General features: G+C 56.2%; 1 protein-coding gene across 1 annotated transcript in view; it reads right to left on the bottom strand.

The window, feature by feature from the left end:
* CACNA1C (calcium voltage-gated channel subunit alpha1 C) overlaps positions 1-19774 on the bottom strand; it is a 463376-nt gene that overhangs the window by 133266 nt on the left and 310336 nt on the right. Inside the window, exons 6-8 of the mRNA XM_065888236.1 lie at positions 17774-17932; positions 10942-11138; positions 1947-2050 (exon numbers count right to left, since the gene is read on the bottom strand). Of these exons, the coding sequence (XP_065744308.1) occupies positions 1947-2050; positions 10942-11138; positions 17774-17932 (460 nt within the window). The remainder of the gene's footprint in view (positions 1-1946; positions 2051-10941; positions 11139-17773; positions 17933-19774) is intronic.

Here is a 19774-nt window from a genome sequence, read left to right as displayed (position 1 = left end):
CAAGGGCTGGGCTCATGGGCCCTGACTAGATGGGGTTTCTGGAATCCGCTGGCTCCACACACCTGCTGTCACCTGAACCAAGACCGGCCCTTCAGGATCACTCTGCCCACCCCCAGCGCTGCCGCCATCCAACCCCACCTGGACCCACTGGGGGAGCCGAGGATGACCAGGCAGAGCCTCTGCTCGAGGGGGGCTTCACCGCTCAGACTCGCTCCTTGTCTCTGCAGGGAGAACGGGGAACCACTTTTTTCAAGGTTCAGAGCCCTGGCGTGTTACAGGTCCAGCTTGTTCAACGTTCGTTTGCGGGGCAGTGGCAGGAAGACGGTGCTGGGCTGTGTCTCGTGCTGACAGTGACCGGTGAGGGGACCCCGTACAAGCCACACGGCGTCTCAGGCTCCCTCCCCTCGTGTCTGGAAGCAGAGCGTGGAGCAGGTCTAACCTGCGACGACCCTGTTCAGTAATCCCAGCTCTGATAGCCTTCGAGTAGCCAGCGATCCCAGTGAGGACAGCGCTGCTGTGTGCTGAGGACTCGACGGAAGGCACCCCACTCTACCGTCCCAGCGACCGAGGAGTCGGGTTTATTATCTCCGTTTTGTCAGATGGGTGAGTAACACTTAAAAACCTTCTGCCTGGAGCTTCAAATTTCTGCCTTGAGTGGGCGACGAGGTTGACTTTTCAACGCTCTTCCTGACGACTCCTTATAAACAGGGCATTTTCTTGTGTCGGACACAAAAATGGAAACCCTTTCACCCTCCAGGCAGCTGACCGGGGCGTCTGCCGGCCTGCGTGTCACTGTCACCCTGACGGAAGGTGCCAGTCCCTGTGCAGCCGCTCGCGGCAAAGGCCCGGGGTGACGTAGCCCCCGACAGCACCCCCGTGGGGAGGGGCGAGGACAGAGGTGGACTCTGTCCCTCCGCCACTTCCAGGACTGACCCCGACGCTCCTGCGAGGCCTTGGGCTGCGGCAGGCGGGGGTGGGAAATCTTCCTCCCTCGCCCGACTCTCCCCAACATCACGTCCGCAGAGACGGAAGAAAGGCTACGAAGCAGCTGCCCCTCCCCACGTGGCGAAGGCAGAAAGTGTCCCTGGGAGCCTTCAGGCGATGGCCTTGCATGGCTGGTGAGGGCTCGGGAAGAAGAGAGTGGGCCGAAGAGGCGTCCAGTGGGCCCGAGGTGCAGAGGTGCCCGTCCAGGGCTCCTCGGGCCCCAGTCACGGGCTGCCTCGGCCACGTTTTAACTTCATCTGAGCAAAGGCTGAAATTAGGCAGGCCTTGCACTTGGAGCCAAGCAGACAAAGTTAAAGGAAAGTGGATTCTATCTCCTCTGTGCTCCAGTGATCGATGGCTTCAAACAGCTGAGCGCCCTTCCTTTCAGAGAAGGGATACAGAGATGGACGGCCCAGTCTGTGATGAGCGCCAAAGGGAATGAGCCTTTCAGTCTGTTTCGTTTACTTGCATTTTAGCTCAAACTCCTGGTACCCCGGCCCAGTCAACACTGGGTAAAGGGGACCTGCGTCTTCACCTCCAGCCTGCCCTGGAACTGTGGCTGGAGAGATAGGGCAGGTACCCATCTGCGAGGCTGCCACGCGGGCCAGAAGCCCACGGCCCACGAATCTTCCTCCAGTTCCTCTGCCCAGCCCTTCCCACCCAAGGGGCTCAACTGCTCTGGGGTTCCTGAAGAAGCATCCTGCCCTCCTGGACAGCCAGGGGTGCACAGGTGGCAGGAGACAGGTGGGCCTGGGTACCTCTCACTGCAGCCCAAACCAGTGGGCTTGGCCTTGTGCCTCTGATCTCTGCCCAGCCAGGCCAAGGACATTCACTTCAAGGCTCCTGGGGTGGCCCCACATCCCAGGTTCATCAGAGTCAGAAAAAGAATAAAGCCAGGAAAAGCAGAAAGAGTAAGTGAAATAAATGGAAAAATCAAGACCTTTTTCTTTGGTCCTGCTTACCCGCTAAGGACACCGAGAACCAAGTTAAGTACAAAAAATGACCCTATGATGATTAGTGTAACAAAATAGATCCAGGGCCAGTCCCTTCCCACGGCATCATTGACCTGGAAGAACGGAATCACAGTTAGTACAGCTCCCAGAGCAGCCGAGCACGGCCCTGCCCACCCCGGGCCCGACGCCAACCAGGCAGCACCGGGACCGGGGCCTCTAGGTCATCAGAGGCCAAATGGCCCGCCCAGCCAACGGCCAGCATCCTGGCTGAATGGAGACGTTTTCCGTTTCTCCTGGGCCTGGTGACGGATACAGCGGGACCTGGGGCCTTGCTCAGCTGCGTCATAAAGAGGACACAGAAATGGTCAGCTTACCCGCTCAACACACCAAGAACCAGATTTAGAACGAAAAAGGATCCAAAGATGACCAGACTGACAAAATACACCCAGGGTAACTCGTAGCCCATAGCGTCCTGCATCTGGAAAGATGAAGGATAGTTAGGAAAGAGAGAAGCAGGAGTGAGTCAAAGCAAGTGGGCAGGGAGGCAGGGAGGATGTGAGTAGAGGCTGGCGTGGGAGGTCACTGTCACCGGGCACCCTCTTGACCCAAACACCCCGTGACCCTGACCTAAGCAAGAAGGGCCTCGGCAGGCTCTGCCTCGGGGGAATCTCGCCTGGCCCTCTCTGACCTTTTATTTTCTGGAACAGAATTTTCCTCCGATGTTATCTGTTCAGTTGTCTAAGAAGCTGGGTCACCTCTAACGTGGTTCATCCTACGAGATGGTTTCCGCTCAGTTGGGTTTATGTGGCCCCTGTGCCCGCCACCCTGGCCTCAGCTCTCAGGGACTAGCTGGGGGCTGGAACCTTCGGGCACACGTGGGGAGGCGCCTTCCTCGGGGGGTGACCCCTGCGCCTGGAGTTTAGGGGGGACCGTGCTGCCTTATCGGCACCACAGGACTCGGGCGGGGGAGGACGGTTGTTCAGGCTGGACTCGGGACAGCTCCTGCGCCTGCAACTCAGGGGACCGTGGATCCCCGTGGGAGGTCGACGCCCCCGAGTTTCCAAATTCCTCAGTGCACAGGCTCCCCGAACGACCTACACCCGTGGTTCTCAAGGTGGTGTCGCTGGCCTCACCGGGGGACCTGGGAACGAGTTTGGAACTGCACACTCTGGGCCCTCCGTCCACACTGGGGGTGCCCGGCGAGCACGTTCTCACCAGCCCTGCGGTGCGTCTGATGCGAGCCAGGGTTTGAGGACCGCTGGTCCACGGCCCCCAGCCTCCGAGGCAACGGCACGACAGAGGCTGTGATTCCCTGTACCCAGGTCCACGGGCCGGCTCGTGTGCCCTGAGAAGCACTGATCGGTTTTCGGTGCCGCCCCCGCGCGTCCTTTCCAAATCTCTCGTTTACCCGGGGTTAGGGGGTCTCATTGGAGGCAGCTCCCCAGCGTGACCACGGGGCAGAGAGCACGGCTCTGTCCCGCCCTCGGGGTCGCCAGTTTGAGTCACGTAAGGAAAAGGTTCCCAACACGCGACTTTCCCAGGTCACAATTCAATCCAATGTAACGCAACTCTGTGGACGTCCTCGCTGCCACGCGGCCACTCTGTTTTCCATGCAGCACATACGCTTTCCAAGTGTATAATCTCCTCACTACTATGCATCGTTTGTCCTCCGTGCTGGGGTGCAAGTGGCATGAGGACGGGCGTTGGGTGTAGCCTGTGCCCCCAAGTGCCCAGAACAGGGCCTCATATAAGGCAGGTGCTCGATGACGCCAGCCAGGTGGACAGACGGGCCCCCTCTGTGCAGGCCCCGCTACCCACGGGAGGCCCTTGCTGTAGGGGGACAGGTCAGTGGACGTCGGGTGGCGAATTCGGCTGCAGGGGTGCGTGTGCACAGCCACGGGCCTCCAGGAGAGGTTGCAGAGGCCGGTGAGGCCAGATCAGGCTGCCCGGGGGTGCCACTGAGGGGGGGTATAGGGCAGGGGCAGTAAGGCCGCCTGGAGGCCGCGTGGTCCTGCCCCAGGAAAGGGTTCCAGGAACTGGCAAGTGTTGGGACAGTGCCGGCAGCGTGACCCAGCACGATGGCAAGAGGAAGGCAGGGCACCGAGATCCGCGGAGTCAGAGGCCGCCCCGTCGCGGGAGCTGGGAGCCTCCTTCCTGATCCAAGGCTGCCGAGGAACCCACACAGGGCCATCCAGAGATGGGCTCGCTCCCAGTGCCAAGGGCCACCCTTGCGAAACTGCCCCCAGAGCTGGGCAGACGGGGATGGGGAAGGAGTGCTGGTGCCTCTGCAGCCTCCTTGGGGGAGATCTCCTCTGGCTGGTTCCTCGTGCCCTACATTTTTTTTTTTTTTTTTTTTTTTTGTGGTATTGCGGGCCTCTCACTGTTGTGGCCTCTCCCGTTGTGGAGCACAGGCTCCGGACGCGCAGGCTCAGCGGCCATGGCTCCCGGGCCCAGCCACTCTGCAGCATGTGGGATCCTCCCGGACCGGGGCACGAACCCGTGTCCCCTGCATCGGCAGGCGGACCCTCAACCACTGCGCCACCAGGAAAGCCCCCTCGTGCCCTACATTTTGTGAACATTTAAGCTCATGGAAAGTGCAGTCCTCCAGGCCACACATCTCTGATGACTCAAGGAACCCATGAGCCTCGGAGGCTTCCTGGGCCCCTATTTAAGTTTGAGTGTCCTTTCCTCTGGGCCACAGGGTGAGGCGTCCAGCAGCACAAGGACCTCCAATGGATGGAGCTACAGACCTCCTGACCCCCAGATACCCACCCCACAGCCAGCCTCATGGAACCTCGTGACCCCTAGATAACCTCAGGACCTGCAGACACCCCATGAAGAGCCAGGGTCACGTCCAGGGGACGCATGGCCTCCACCTGTCCTTGTCCAACTCTTTGGTCTCCTCCGAGACTGTGGGCTGGTCTCTCCGAGGGTCCACGTGGGGGGCTGCAGGTGCAGGGTGGTGGGTGGAGGACAGACGAGAGGTGAATGAGCTCCTGGGGGTCCTAGGCCCCCTGCCCTGTGGCCCATGAGCAGCCAGAGGGGCCTCTGGGCCTGCCGGCCCTGGCTTTGTACCTCCCTCCACGACCCCGCTTGCTCTGGGTCCCCTGCCCCAGGCAGCCTGGGCACCAGCCCATGGGCGGGCGGCTCTGAAGTAGGGCAGCGCCAGAGCCGGGAGAAGGATGGCTTCACTCAGCACGAGTGGAGCTATTAAGAAGAGGAGCACCAGTAAAGGCATATTTAAACAAAAGCACCCAGATTGCTGACACCGTTATTTAGAGGCGAAAAAGGACAGGTCTTCTCAGAGCACTGAAGCCAGACGTTTCTCAGGCCCCTACGGGGAAGGGGCGCGGAGAGGCACCCCAGGGCCTGCCACCTGCAGCCCCTCGGCCCCCGGGCCGGCACCTCACAGGGTGACCCAGCCTTCGCTGGGGCAACACATGCCTTACTCTCCCCGCACATCGAATTCCTAGAGGGAACCACAGCCTCGAGCCTCCAAGGGTGACCCAGCCTTCGCTGGAACACACGCCTTACTCTCCCCGCACATCGAATTCCTAGACGGAACCACAGCCTCGAGCCTCCAAATCCCACATCCATGTTTCCCCGAGAAGAGAATTCAGGAGGAGCGGCGGCTCCGGCCCCGTTGCCTTGGGGTCTCCCTCCGTCCCAGCTGGTTCCCGGGGGCTTTCACGTCTGGCGCTTCCCCCTCTAAGGGCTGGGCACTCTGGGTCCCCAAAGGCTGAGCAGTTTGAGGGGCACGGGAGGCTGTCACCTGCTGTCAAAGGCAGGACGTGCAGCCCGTGGAAGTCACGGCGCGTTACGGGGACTGTGCTCAGGGGGCAGGATCTGCTCTGTCCGGAAAGCCAGTGCCCTGGGCGATGGCCCAATGAACCCCTGACCTTTGTCACCTTGCCTGCGGGACGCGGGGTCCACCCACAGTCGCGGGGGCAGCAGCAGGTTGGCAGTCTCGCCCGACACCTCCTGGCCCTGCTCGCGGCAGCAGGAAGGCCCGGATCTTGTGGGGACGCCAGCAGGCCCACCACCAAGGAGGCCAACGGGGCAGCTCCTCCCGGACTCGGCCGGGACCCCGCAAGGAGCCGAGGCCCCGTGGACGCCTGTGCCCTGACATATTTAAACAATGTCGCGGGTGGGCCCTGGCACGTGGTGAGACCGCTGGGTGCCAGGCTGATTCCTGGGTCTGTTAGGAGCCCGAAGCACCGTTCTCTCCAGCCAAACTGGTATAAAGCTGGCCTTTCCTTCTCTTCTGCTCCCCGCCCAGCTCAAGTCCGGCGACACCCCATCTCCTCTGACAAGCTCTCCCTGCTCTCGCCGAGCCCTGCGTGGGACCCACATGTCTCTGGGTCGCCATCTCTCCAATTACACCCAAACTCCTCGAGCGCGGGCCTGGGGACCTTGTAAATGCTCACGAAATGTTCAATTGAATTACTGAGGAATAAGGACTTGCCTAATGCCAGTGAAATGAGTAAAACTAAACCTAGTAAGTAAATAAATAACAGCTTTGAGAGATGCTTCAAATGCTTATAAACCACGGGTTTATTGTTTAAGTAACAGATCCTCTGTACAAAGCGCTGGGGGCGCTAAGTGGTAACGCTCTAACTCGGGCAGATTCAGGGCTCAGGACCAGAGGGTCCTAACGCATTCTCTGCCCGATCCCCATTCAAGAGCCCAGGATGCTGTCTTTGGGTTATTGGAGGGCTTTTCCTCAGCTTCTCATTCCAATGACCATTAGGTCCTCGGGAGAACTCAGCCCCACCAGCTCTGCTTGCTGGATGCCTTCAGAGGCTCATTTCCCATATCTGTAGTGAAAAGAGGTGCAGATGAAACAGGAGAAAATAGGCTAAAACGCCTGAATTTCTGCTTGGATGCAAAAGACCTTCGTCATAAACGAGGGATACTTCGGCAGCACCGAGACCAGAGATCAGTGGCCGTGGTGTGTATGTGTGAGTGTGTGTGAGCGTGTGTGCACGCGTGTGTTTACAAGGAATGTCCTCCCACACGGGTGAGTGCGGAGCTGACGACTGACTTGTGCAAAGTTTAATCCTTAACCTTTCATTCCCCAGGTCTCCTGTGGAACCAAACTAAGGCAGGTAGGACAGGAGACGCATCTTTCTTTTATATGATTTCTCATGAAGTATTCTTCCTAATCTTGTTTTAAGCTGAATTTCTAATTTTTAAAAACGAGTGGAAGAGCTGGTCATGGAGAAACCAACTGGGGAAACGGGAGGTGTCAGAAAGAGGGGGCCCGGGTGCCAGTGGAGGAGGTGACCCCAGGACGCAGGCCAGAGGGCTGCCCTGTGCCACACTGGATACAGCATCCCAGGGGCCCCAGGTCAGAGGGCATCGTGGGCAGAGGTCAACAGAATCCTCCTGATGGACGGCTGGTGAGGCACCGAGATTCCTAAAGCACCGGGTGCCTGAACCCCCGGTAGGAGCCCCCTTGCCGGCCACCCTCCCCGGGAGCCCTCCCCCCAGGTCAGGGCCACGCTGCTGTCCCCACGAGCAGGGCCCATCCGAGGCGGGTAGGAAGTCAGCGATGAGCAGACCCCAGTACATGCTGGTGTGACCTGGCTACACGTGGAGAGGGTGCTCAGATTTCACATGGACCCCAGCTCTTGGGCCGCATCTGAGAACCTACAGATTATCTCGGTTCAGGAAACCCGAGCCCCAAACATACAAGAAAGCAGCCTGGAGTGAAACGCCACCGGGTGGGGCAAAACACACTGGAGAGGAGACCTGGAGACGTGGCATCCACGGGGGACGGTCCGACGGGGCTTCCCTCTCTCACAACTGCTCCCAGAGGCAGCCCACATCTTTCACTCCATCACTTTCCCTGCTATTCTTAAGAGGTGTGGACATTCTGAGAGTAAGCGGACAGGCTTTGGCTTAAGAAGCCATCTCCCAAGGAACTCCCACCCCCAAGGCCCAGCTCTGGCTTGGTCTCCAAATCCCCGTGTGCCCCCGCCCCGTCACCCGCAGACTCCTGGAGCGGGCCACGGGGAAGGCAAGCGCAGGGGCCCGGGAGCCCGTCCCAGCGGGCGGTGTGAACAGCTGAGGAATCGTCCAAGTACTACTGCCCAGGCTTGCTTGTGCTGGCCGGCCACGAACCCTTCCAAGTCGGGAGCGCGGGATGGGCTGATGGATTCACACTCAAAGCCACCCCAGGAGGAGCTGGGGGCCTGCCAACCGTCCCCCCACCCCGAGCCAGCTTCAGCGCTCCAGTGGCCTGTCAGCTCCCCAGGGATGTCTATCCAGCCGGTGGGTCCAGTCTCTGCGACACCTGGAGCCGCGGCTGCCCGTCCCCACGTCCTGCAGACCTGTCCCCGGGACTCGGGGGAGAACGCGTTCCTCCGAGTGGAGGACCCTGGGCCCACCCTCCACAGAAGCCGTCTCCCTAGCCGGGTTCAAGCCAGAGGCACCAAAGCAGCGCCGTGCGATTGGGAACGTTAGGCTGCGGGGGACTCGCGCTCTAGCTGGGATCTCCCAGGAGCCTTTGCAGGTGCAGGTGCTGGGGCCGGACTCTCAGCGTCTGGTCCCACGGCTGGGGACGGGGGGGAGCGTGGGCCCCTCCCTGCGTAGAAAGTTCCGTGTTTTACACGAAAGCACATGGAGGTGTGAGAGTCTCGGGGTTTGGAAGAGAAATCCTGAAGGCGAGGAAGGCGCAGGGGGAGGGAAGAAGGAAGGAGGAGGAGAGGCGAGAGAGGTGAGAGCCAGCAGAACAGTAGGCAGGCAGGCGCTTCGGGCTGGGCGGGGCTTTCCTCGAGAACACCCGCCAGGACGCTCCGTTTCGGGGTGCGTGTGTGTGTGTGTAGGTGCGCATGCGTGAACACGTGTGTGCCCCCACATACACACACGCGCACACGGCTCGGCCATTTAGGGAAGGTCAGGGCGAGGCTGTCCCACGGGCCTGGGACTGCCACCTCAGACACTCCCTACTCCCGGCCCAAGCTCGTCACCCACCCACCACCCGCGGGGGGAAAAGCACAACACAGCTGCTGAAAATTGCTGGTTGCCACGCGTGCTCCTTCGCAGCCCCCATGCTGGCTGTCACCGTGTGCTGTCACCGTGACAGCGCCTCCTTGGGTCACATCTGGCTGGTGGGGGGAGAGGGAGGGAGGGATGAAGGAGGATCCCAAAAATACATCAGGGACAGCAGCAAAGTAAATTATACCTATTCCCCTAGCCCCACACCCACCCACCCACTGCCACCCTGCCCTCAACTGGATGCTATGGGAGGCGTTTCCATAGCAACTTGAGGCGCGGGTCTGAAGCTCATGTGATGAGGCTCCAAAGCCCAGTTCCACACAGTCACGTGCTCTGTGCTGCCCGTTTGCAGAAGGGTGTCTCCGTCCTTGGCTGGCCAGAGGGACTCACCCAAGATAGAAGGACCCGTTAGGGCCGCGTTTGAATTTGATCTGCTTTACTAAACGAAATTGAATTTGCCCAGGTAGAGTAAGCTCGACGCCCTTTGTCTCACAAATCATCCAAAACCGAGTTCTCGTTGAGGATGAGCCTGGGAGATGGGCTCCAGCGTTCCACCTCGGTTTCAAGGAGGAGTGATTAGACACTTTGCCTTTTCGGAAAGTGTCACAGCGTGGCCGCTCTGTGGGGCTCTAGCGGCTCTGCATTGTTCAGTTTAGGTCTAGTCAGCTTGCCTACACTGAGCTGGACGTTACTGTGTCTGAGTCCCGAGGACCTGGGCACCCCCGGCAAGCAAGGAATGCTCCACACTGTCTGCAGGGTACAAGGCACGAGGGCGAGTTTCAGCTGGTCCTGCACAGAGAAGTACACATTTCACGGCAGCGCTGGGTCTCAGCCTGCCGACTCTACCCCAGAAACTGGGAGAAGAGGGCTTTTGACTTGTTGAAAAACAATTTAGAAGCTTCAATGCCCAGAACGCGCAAAGCATCTCCGAGCCGTTCCAGGACTCCTCCTGGTCCGGGAGGAGGTCCATACCTCTCCTGGCACTAGTTCTTCCCAGTCTGGCAGCTCGGCTTGCTGGGAAGGCATCCACACCCCTCTCCCTCCCAAGCAGCCTCTTAGACCGTTTTCAGGACGGCCAAATCCATCTGACTACTTGCAAAACTCTGGTTGCGATGGTATTTTCAAGCCTGGCAGCAAGCATTTTCCACCCAAATGCTGGAGCACAGCACCGGGCTCTAGCAAGTCAGTTCTCACGTGGAAGCAGGAGATACCACAAAGAATTACATCTTCTGGAGTTTTTACAAATGATGCACCTGACTCTGCCAGAATGGAGACAGACCAAGTATGACGTGTTTGCTTACGGGGCAGAGGCTGCGAACATCCGGCAAAGCAGTGCTGGCTGCTGGATGATAAAGGGGCATCTTTAAGGTGAAAGGAGACTTACTGCTGAGTGGCTGGCACTCGAGAAGTGGCATTTCTGAATAAGCATCGCATAACCAGCGGAGCGCTTTGTCAGCAGTGAAAAGGATGGCAATGCGTTTGTCTGATGGACTATTCTGATATAACGAGATTAGCACGGGAAATAGAAACATGATAGCGTGCCATGATGCTACACGATTCAATAAAAGTGGTTTCTTCTTAGAAGACCAGGCCTGGGTTTTATCTTTAGCCCTAGAAATCGAACTCTGTGCCCTTCAGCTCTCTTTGGGGGGCAGAGGCAGGACACGGATGGGAACAGAAGGAGCTCTACAAGGGAACAGGAGCTGAGGACCCTTGGGTCGGGATCGGCCGTGTCCCCACGGGGCTGCGAGCCAGCGTTTCTCACTATGGAGGACAAACGAAAGGTGACACTTGTCTTGGGCTGGTGGGCAGAGAGAGACTCATTAGGGTGAGAGTCTCAGGCTTTGTTTCTCAGGCAAGACCTAGAAGAAATCGAAGGCCCTCATCAGCCGTTCCACCCCGGTATGCGTGTGACCACATCACGGGAAGACGGAGAAGGTGGACGTCAAGGAGAAGCCGGCAGTCTGCGGGCTCCCTGCCCCCGCCCGTTCCCAGCACGTACCCAGTAGAGGACGTCGGTCCAGCCCTCCATGGTGATGCACTGGAACACGGTCAGCATGGCGAAGGCAAAGTTGTCGAAGTTGGTGATGCCGTGCTTGGGCCCATCCCAGCCCGGCTTGCACACCGTGCCGTTCTGGCACTGCCGCCCGTGGCCCGTCTCCAGGGCACAGGGGGAGGGGTCGTCTTCTGCTGGGACATCTCAAATGGCGGGGGGAGAAGAGAAGGAAGCAGGGGGTGGGGGGGAGAGGGACGGGCAGAGAAAGAAGAGAGAAGTTAGAGAGAAAAGTGATGGGCGAGGCTGGTGGGACAGCAAACGACCCCAGCGGCAACAATGCAGAACACAGTTACATCAATGCCCCAAACACGAAGCGAACGACACAGGGCACTAGGTATTCATTTTGTGTGGTCATCAACTTAGAAGGTCAGTGCTTTCAGCTAATTGTTGTAAAACTGCTTTTTAACCTCAGTCATTGAGTTCAAAGACAGGAGGGCTGTTGGCTGTCAAATGAGCAATGAAAACATAACTATGATGCAACCGCTCTGAGTGTAAAACATCCTGGAACGTGGTAGTGAGTCCTCGTCTTCTTTTTTTGGTGGTTAAGCATCTGTAGAAACTTCTGGAATGCCAGAGTTTAGGGTGAGGTCACTGTTGACTGGAAGGTTCTTTCACGTAATTGGCCAGAGATCCCGCCCCGTGAGTGATGTTTTCTGACTCCACATGGGTCCGTGACGTATTACAAGATGCTTTACCAGGGATGCAAGTCACTTTACAGTGGGCGCCCTCTTGATGAAGGAAGGAAAATAAATTCTGATGGCGGGAAAAGTACCTACTGCAGGGCTTTATCCCAGCCCCTGAGCACAAATGCCACTGCGGTATTTTGTGCATGCTGTGTGCAAACTTGTGGACCGCCCTTTTCTCCAGCATTAGGACCTTTCAAAAGAGAAGACCCGTCTTGACCTCTAATCAGGACAGAGCGGCGTGGGTGATGGGGAGGGCGCTCCCCAGGTACGGAGCGCTCTCGGCTTTTTCAAGAAACAGCATAACATACCCCACGGCCGCAGGCTGTGCTCGGGCCAGGAACAGCTGCTGGGAAATTAGTGAGTGAAGATATTTGTCGTGCAGAGATCATTGGTAAATTGAACTAAGACTTGGCTGAGTTAAGAATTTCCATTTTGGTAGAATACTGAGAGTCCCGGTCCCTGCTGCGGGAGGTAACAACGTGGAACTCACTGAAGTTTGTGAAATTAAGGACATCGTCTTATGCTTGTAGGAAGAAACGGTGGTAAACAGAATGGACCTTAACTCTAACAAACAGATGACTGCCTCCGACTTCAGTGAAGATGTGCCCCCGAGAGAGAATTTGTTTGTCATCCCTCGTTTGGGGATTCCAGGCCACCAGGGTCCTCTCTGGCTTCAAATGTACCCAAGCAATCACGGGGCAAGGACCTCTGTACAGAGACTGTGGGTTGCTGGGCTGTTTCTCAGTTTGTGGCTTCAAATCGCAGCTGTTCAGGAGGAAGATAGCAGAGGAATATTAATCCTTAACTAAGGGGTGACTCTTAGGGAGGTGGACTGAGCTGAGTGGTTGGAGATACATGCTGACTTGTGTCCTCTTGGCTTTTCCCTTTCTGTCTCTTTTTTTTTCTTTTTCTTTTTTAAATTAATTAATTTTTTCTACATCTTTATTGGACTATAATTGCTTTACAATCGTGTTAGTTTCTGCTTTATAACAAAGTGAATCAGTTATACATATACATATGTTCCCCTATCTCTTCCCTCTTGCTTCTTTTTTTTTAATAAATTTATTTTATTTATATATTTTTGGCTGCGTTGGGTCCTCCTTGTTGTGCACGGGCTTTCTCTAGTTCCAGCGAGCGGGGGCTACTCTTTGTTGCGGTGCGTGGGCTTCTCATTGTGGTGGCTTCTCTTGTTGTGGAGCACAGGAGCATGGGCTCAGTAGTTGTGGCATGCGGGCTCAGTAGTTGTGGCTCGCAGGCTCTAGAGCGCAGGCTCAGTAGTTGTGGCCCACGGGCTTAGTTGCTCGGCGGCACGTGGGATCTTCCCGGACCAGGGCTCGAACCCGTGTCCCCTGCACTGGCAGGCGGATTCCTAACCACTGCGCCACCGGGGAAGTCCCTCTCTCTCTTTTCAACAGCTTCACCGAAATATAATTTACATGCCGTATAATTCATCAGTGAACACGGACAGCTCAGTTATTTTTAGTAAATTTATAGAGTTCTCCAGCCATTGCCACAATGCATTTGGAAACGCTTCCGTCGCCCCAGATTCCCGAGGCCCTTCTCCCATCCAGCCCTGGCGGCCACACCTGCTGTCTGTCTACAGATCTGCCTGCCTAGGAATCTCATATCGACAGAATCACACACGAGGTGGCTTTTTTCATGTAGCGTCGTGTTTCGAGATCTGTTCCTTTGCACGGCCGTACATATTACTGTGCGTTTATCTGCTCGCCCGCTGATGGACAGCTGGCCTGCTTCCAGGCGGGGGCCATTGTGAGCAGCTCGGCTTCTGGCTTGTTCCTGGCCTGGTGCTTTAGGTTGTATGCCTGTGTGATGACCAAGGCGCTCCCTGGTCCCTGAACTGTACCGGGGACAACAGTGTCCCCATCATTTCCTACTCTGGGGTCTAACCCCCAGGAGGCCTCCATTCACGTAATGGAACTCCAGTCATAGTTTTCTGTGACTTTTGACATTTTGAAATCTTTGGAGATTTGGATGTGAAGTTAAGTAATGGGAGACTATAAAAGGATGGAACCTGAAAAGTGAATCTCAGACCTGAGGAATACGTAAGAAAGTGGAAAACAAGCACCTAAAAATTGAGAGTAGGTGGACTGTTAAGCCAAGAAGCAAACAGGTCATAAATTCTGCTGGTTCTCACTTGCCTAGTGACCCGCTTTCTAGAAGGATGTGTTCAGTCACTGTGACAAAAGTGCCGGGATGATGAAAGATGAGACAAAAGAGAAGGTGAACAAAATAGAGGGAAACTTGTGTTTCTTTTTCTCCGGCCTTGCTTTCTAGTGCAATAAAGGTGCTGCTAATCTCTGCACTGTGACTGCTAATCCGGTAGTTTCCCCTGCATCTCAACTCCTGAAAACAGGCGGAAGTGAGGAAAAGGTGTTTCCCCTGCATCTCAACTCCTGAAAACAGGCGGAAGTGAGGAAAAGGTGAAGGCTGCCACAGGGAGTTCTGAGCGTCCTCAAGGAAGGAAAACGTACTTGAGGGGCTTTACAAATGTACGTTGAAAAGAAAACGGCGTCCAGGGGACGTGATCTCATTAATAAAAGAGAGAGGATGAGGTTCAGAAAGATGGTCTACAGGATCAAGTGCCACTCTGCTATTTTAAATGTGTCTTGAGCAACAATAAAAAGAAGATTTGAGAACAATTAAGGGGCAATAATTATCTGGTAAAAATAGGTATCTATAAAAAGCACTAAAGGGAACACCCGACAGATGTGAGCACACGCAAATCAGTGGGTCCCAGCGACATGCACTTGAGGGTGAGGGGAAATTAGCTTGAACGTGAAGACGTGTTGGATTCTCAGCAGAGCCATGAATTCCCAGAGAGGAAAATGGGAACACGACGTTGGAGAAACAGCCAAAGCCATACGGGCTCCCCGTTTTAAAGCAGAAACGAAGAGAGGTGGGGTCATTCTGGAAAGTCCAAATTAAGTTTGTGGTAAAAGAATGGAGGCACAGATGCGAGAGTTTGGAAGTGCAGTTAATACCCAACAAGAGCACGAAATCTGGGAGAGCACCAGCGAGGGCCTCCAAGAAGAAATCGCCAAAGACAAAACCAATGACTTTTTTAGGCCCCAACTTTAAGGAGTGACTAGACTGAAAGTGATTTCGTTTCTGGGTTTCAGCCAACCAGTTCTCTGCCAGTCTCAGGGGTAATTACTGTGCTTGGGAGAGCTATGCAGAGTGACCTGGCTCGGACTGCGACCAAACAGATGGGACGACCAGAAACAAAAAGGACGGACATATGGTGATGTATCTGTTGAGGAACAAGGGAGGCGCCTTGCAGATGCCTCCGGGATCGGGGGACATCTCCTCTCCTGAGACCACATCTGCAGGGGCTGGAAGGGGCAGCCTCGAGGCAGAACAACGGTACACCGGCAGCTCCAGTGCTTTCTGGTATGGATCTGATAGGAAGCATGGCTCAAAATCCAAGGTACCCTAAAATCTACAAGTTCACAAAAGAATCCCAAAGTGTAAAAGTAATCTGACGTAAATTCCATAAAAAAACCAAGACGAGGACTCACAAGCGCTTTTGCATAATCTAAGTTTGCAGAAAAATAGAGGAATTCACTCCGAAGTCTAAAATTAAAAAAAGACACCCATTCCAAAGGTGATGCAAACGTCTCCAGAACGCGTGGGGAGTGGTTTCAAAGATACGCTCTGGCCGTGCTGAGTGCGTCCGGATTCCCGTACACATCCCTCTTTGTCAGCGTTGATCAGTGTTTAGGTGGAAGGGGCCCCCATAACACGAGAGGGTCCCTGGACGGCCATCAGACGCAGTTCAGATGCAGGCAGTGAGTGAGTGCCTGAGTGCAGGGTGCGGGGCGGAATGGCCTCTGCAGCGTGTCCTGGGTGTCCTTCCCACGGGAGGCCGGCTCCACGCACAGAGAGGTCCCTTCCTGGCGGGGCTGACGGGGCTCCTCTCTCGGGAGCGCGTCCCTGGGGTCTGTCCTCGGGCACCCTGTCTCCCTGGGCTGATGGTGTTTCCATGATGGGGGCCAGTTCTCTTCCGAACCTGGTGGGGTGGGGTCGGGGGGAGGTAAACCCATCACATAAATAACCCGGGCTTTTTCTGGGAGGAATCAGGAGGTGTCTCAGGTGCATTTCCTGGTCTGCTTACCCTCAGGGGTGGACAGTAGTGTGTTCCCAGATTGGCCACCCACTCGGCCAGGCCAGTTCTGCTCTGTCTCTTGAGAGCACGGAGCCCGCGGAAGGTCTCGGCAGGCCTGCGGCAGCCTTTCCTCCAGCCACCCCCATCCGGCACAGAGGAGCCCCTCACCCTGTTCATCACGCCCACCATTTTCTGGCTGTTTGAGGCCACCGAAGGCAGGACCACAAAGTCAGAGACTTCCAGGCGGTGCGGGCACAGCCCCCGTAGGATCCTGCCGACTGCGGAAAAGCCACTTTGACTGCTTCCCCGTCGGATGGCAGAGACCAGGGGTGGTGTGGGAGCAGCTCTCCCGCTCAGCGAGGACAGACGCGTGGAGGGCGCGGCCACTCAGCACAGAGTCTCACCGCGTCTCCCCACCACACCTTGGTGCACAGGTGAGAGCCACTGCACCGCCCATCGCCCGGCTGATGGGGCCTTTCGGACCCGGCATCCCCGCACCGGTCCGAGGAGTCTGGGTCAAACGGGTCGTTGGCCACTTCAATACAACGGCATAAATTTTAGACGTTCTGTGGTGGCTCTGAAGCAGGTCTTAGAACGAGCTCTAAGGAAGCCACACAATTAGCATAAGTTTATTGTTTCTGGGCAGCTACAGGTCGAGCCCAGCAAAAGGAAGGATCTGAATTAAAGGGGAGAATGTTATTCATTGCATTATTGGGTATTTCTTTAAGCAAGGCTGGAAATCTCAGAATTTTAACTGAAGTCAAGATCTAATTCCTTCAATTTTAAAACAGCTCCTTTTTTTAACGTGACAGTTTATTTTATATAATATGACCCAAGAAATTCTCCCTACAGTGAAGAAATGGTCTCCTCTTAGACTTGCCATCAAAGAAGTAGAAACAATTGCATGAGTCTGTGACTACAGGTTTACAGTTCTGGTTGTTTCGACTGTGGCCACATGCAAACACCCGGCCAGTGCGTCCAGATCACTCAGATCAGGGGATCCATTTGGTTTCTGATTACGATGAATCCATTTCACTGCCTCCTGCATGGATGCTCTCCTCACCCCCGGGGAGGGGGGTCAAGTTTAATTTACTGCCTGGGCTGAGCGGGAGTGTGAAGCAGTGGACGTGAAGGGGAAAGAAGGTCTCGCAATGCTTCAGACAGATGCTCCCCTTTGTGCCCTAAGGTGCCAGAAACTAGGATGAAAGATCTTGTTGTTTGGAAAAAAGTCACATAAGTCGAACACGGCTAACCCCATGCGGGGGTTATTATTTTTTTAAACGAGTTTTTGTGTTAAACTACTTCGTTTAAAAGCCATGTTGATCTCTGTTTAAATGTTTTCTTAAAGGTCCAGCTGAGACTTCAGTAGCTGAAGACAGCAGTTTGTCGCATGTCGGTCAAGCCCAAAGTCCAGTCCTACCGGCGAGAGCCCAGCGAGTAGCACGGCTCGTTGAATGCACTGATTTATGGAAGGGACGCAGAGAGAGTGTGTCAGAGAGGACGGGATGGCGGACGCCCGAGGTACAGACACACCTCCTGGAGGAAAAGGAGTTTTCCTGCTGGCCGTCCTCCCCTCCTGGACTGGGGGCCCCGGACGGGAGGCAGAGACACCGAGACGGACGACCCAGGGCTGTGACGGGACAGCCACCAGCTGAGGGCGAGGCCTCCCCCCGAGGGCACTTTGGTGACAAGCTACACGGGGACAAGGGGGCAGACACATATAGTCCCCAGGTTAGCTCCGATTCTTAAAATATTCAACGTTGGCTAGGCGCCTCGTTTAAAGAATGCTTAGCGGTGCCGGACAACACTCGTGTTTAGCTATTTTAACACAGACTCATTTTAGTAAAAACAAAAATTAGAACCGAGAGAAAAAAAATACAATCTTTGCCTCTCCTGGCCGTGGAAACGGAGGTGCTCGACGGCAGGGTCTCCCCAGCTGGCCGGGGGTGGACGGCGTTCCCCTTACCTGCGATGCCCTCCTGGTTGTAGCAGGTCTTGTGCATCTTCCCCATGAAGAGCTCCAGCCCGATGATGGCGTAGATGATAATAACAAAGAGCACAAGCAGGGCGATGTGCAGCAGGGGTACCATGGCCTTGATGATGGAGTTCAGAACCACCTGGAGACCTGCAACGGCAAAGCCGACTCTGTGCACCCACCGCTACTTGGAGCTCACGCCGTCTGCCGTGACCCTCTCCCCGCCGACGGGTCTCGCATCCCAGTTTCAGGTAAGGAAACCGAGGCGCCAGGTTACACGGTCAGAGTGACACCCCGGGGGAGCTGGATCCAGGTGGGCCTGACCCCAAACCTCCCCAGGAGCCACCTCCAGACGGAAGGACAGGAAGATGCTGTCCTTCTAAGGGCATTTCAGTTGGGGAAGATGGAAACAGTCCTAGAGACGGATGGCGGTCACGTTGGCTTCGTGCCACTGAACTGTGCACTTAGAAGTGGTCAAACGGGACATTTTGGCTTGCATCTATTACCACAATAAATTGTTTTTCAAGTACCCAGATCCCTTCAGGGAAAAAAAAGGGTAAATAAAAAACATTCTTTCGCAGCCGGTCTTGTCTGCACGCCCCGAGGGTCTGCAGACTTACACCACTGTCTTATGGGGAGAAGGACCCCTCAGTTATAAGCTGAACCATAAATATCAACCCAGAATGTCGCCTGTTTAAACGAGATGTTGCACACGGTCATTGTAAATGGTAGTTACCCTCAAGCCCCCAGGTCTACCCCAGGCCCCAGAAAGCCGTCCGTCAACGGGTGGGCGCTGTCTCCACGCCCCAGGAGGGAAGTGGGGGAGGGTCGGGCTCCCCTCCCCACAGCGGGGGCCTGCCTTAGACACAGCACAGCGGGACTTCCTCCTCTAAGTCACCCCCCGCGGGCCACCTTTTGTGTCTCTCACTCACCCACCAGCCACGGACACCCTTCCACCTCTCCCGCACTGCGGACGTCACCCCTGCTCACCCACCGCCCTCGGCGCTGGCGAGTGAAGGCTGGGCACCCTGTCCCCAGGCCCCGAGGCGGTCCCCGGGCCTTTGTGACCTGGAGGAGTGGGGTTCACAAGTCCAATTCGGAGAACTCGCCCCAGCCATTAAGCTGAGCCGGGGAGAGGAAACCAAATAAGAGAAATGCTAGAGTAATTTCACCTGTGAATTAATGCGAGGGCTGTGCCACCTCCCAGTAGAACAAGATGCTTTCAGATCCAAATGACTCGGTTAATTAGCAGGTTGTACACACATCTGGTGAAGGGTGCGGAGCCACAGAGGAAGCTGACAACCCAGCCGCACAGCGACTTTTGGGGTGTCTGCTGGGGCGCTGCTCACGGGAGGAGACGGAGGTCCCCGGATCCGGCTGCCCAGACCACGAAGGGAACGCGACCAGGCCTTCAGTGCCACGTGGCAGAGAATGGGGGGGCACGGGATGGGGAGACCTCCTCCTGCCCTACAAGGCCCTGGGCGTCGGTCCACCCTGTCCCCCCGGCCCTTGCTCTCTGGACTCCTGGTCAAACAGCATTCCTTTCAGACTCAAACGTGCCATCCTTCGACGCGGGGCCATCGTCGGCGCTGTTCCCTCGGCCTGGAACGCGTTTCCGTAATTCCCTCCAACGTTCCCTTCTGCTCTCAGCCCAAGCATCCCTCCTCCGGGGACCCTTCCCCAAGCTCCCAGAGCAGAGACATCTCCTTTCTTACATGTCTTCTTAGAATCAGTTCCTTTGCTTTGGAGCATGAGTCTCCCTTGGGAATTACATGTTCATTAAGTGGCTTTCCAACATTTACACCCGGCTCCCACGTCAGGCTGAGTTTCGTGAACGCGGAGACTGTGGGCCCTTCTGGCTGTTTTATCGCTGAGGCAGCTCTGCAAACAGACAGGCGACTTTCCTGGGCCTGCAGGCCGGGCTGTGGAGAGGCCCAGAGGAAGTCGAAGCAGCCCGTGCTTCTGTCCACCGCTGGGGGCCATCAGAGTGGC

The sequence above is a fragment of the Phocoena phocoena genome, chromosome 11, assembly GCF_963924675.1.
Source record: "Phocoena phocoena chromosome 11, mPhoPho1.1, whole genome shotgun sequence".
Classification (NCBI taxonomy): Eukaryota; Metazoa; Chordata; class Mammalia; order Artiodactyla; family Phocoenidae; genus Phocoena; species Phocoena phocoena.
Note: the sequence above shows the minus strand (reverse complement) of the source record. Positions and strands in the feature narration are given on the sequence as shown.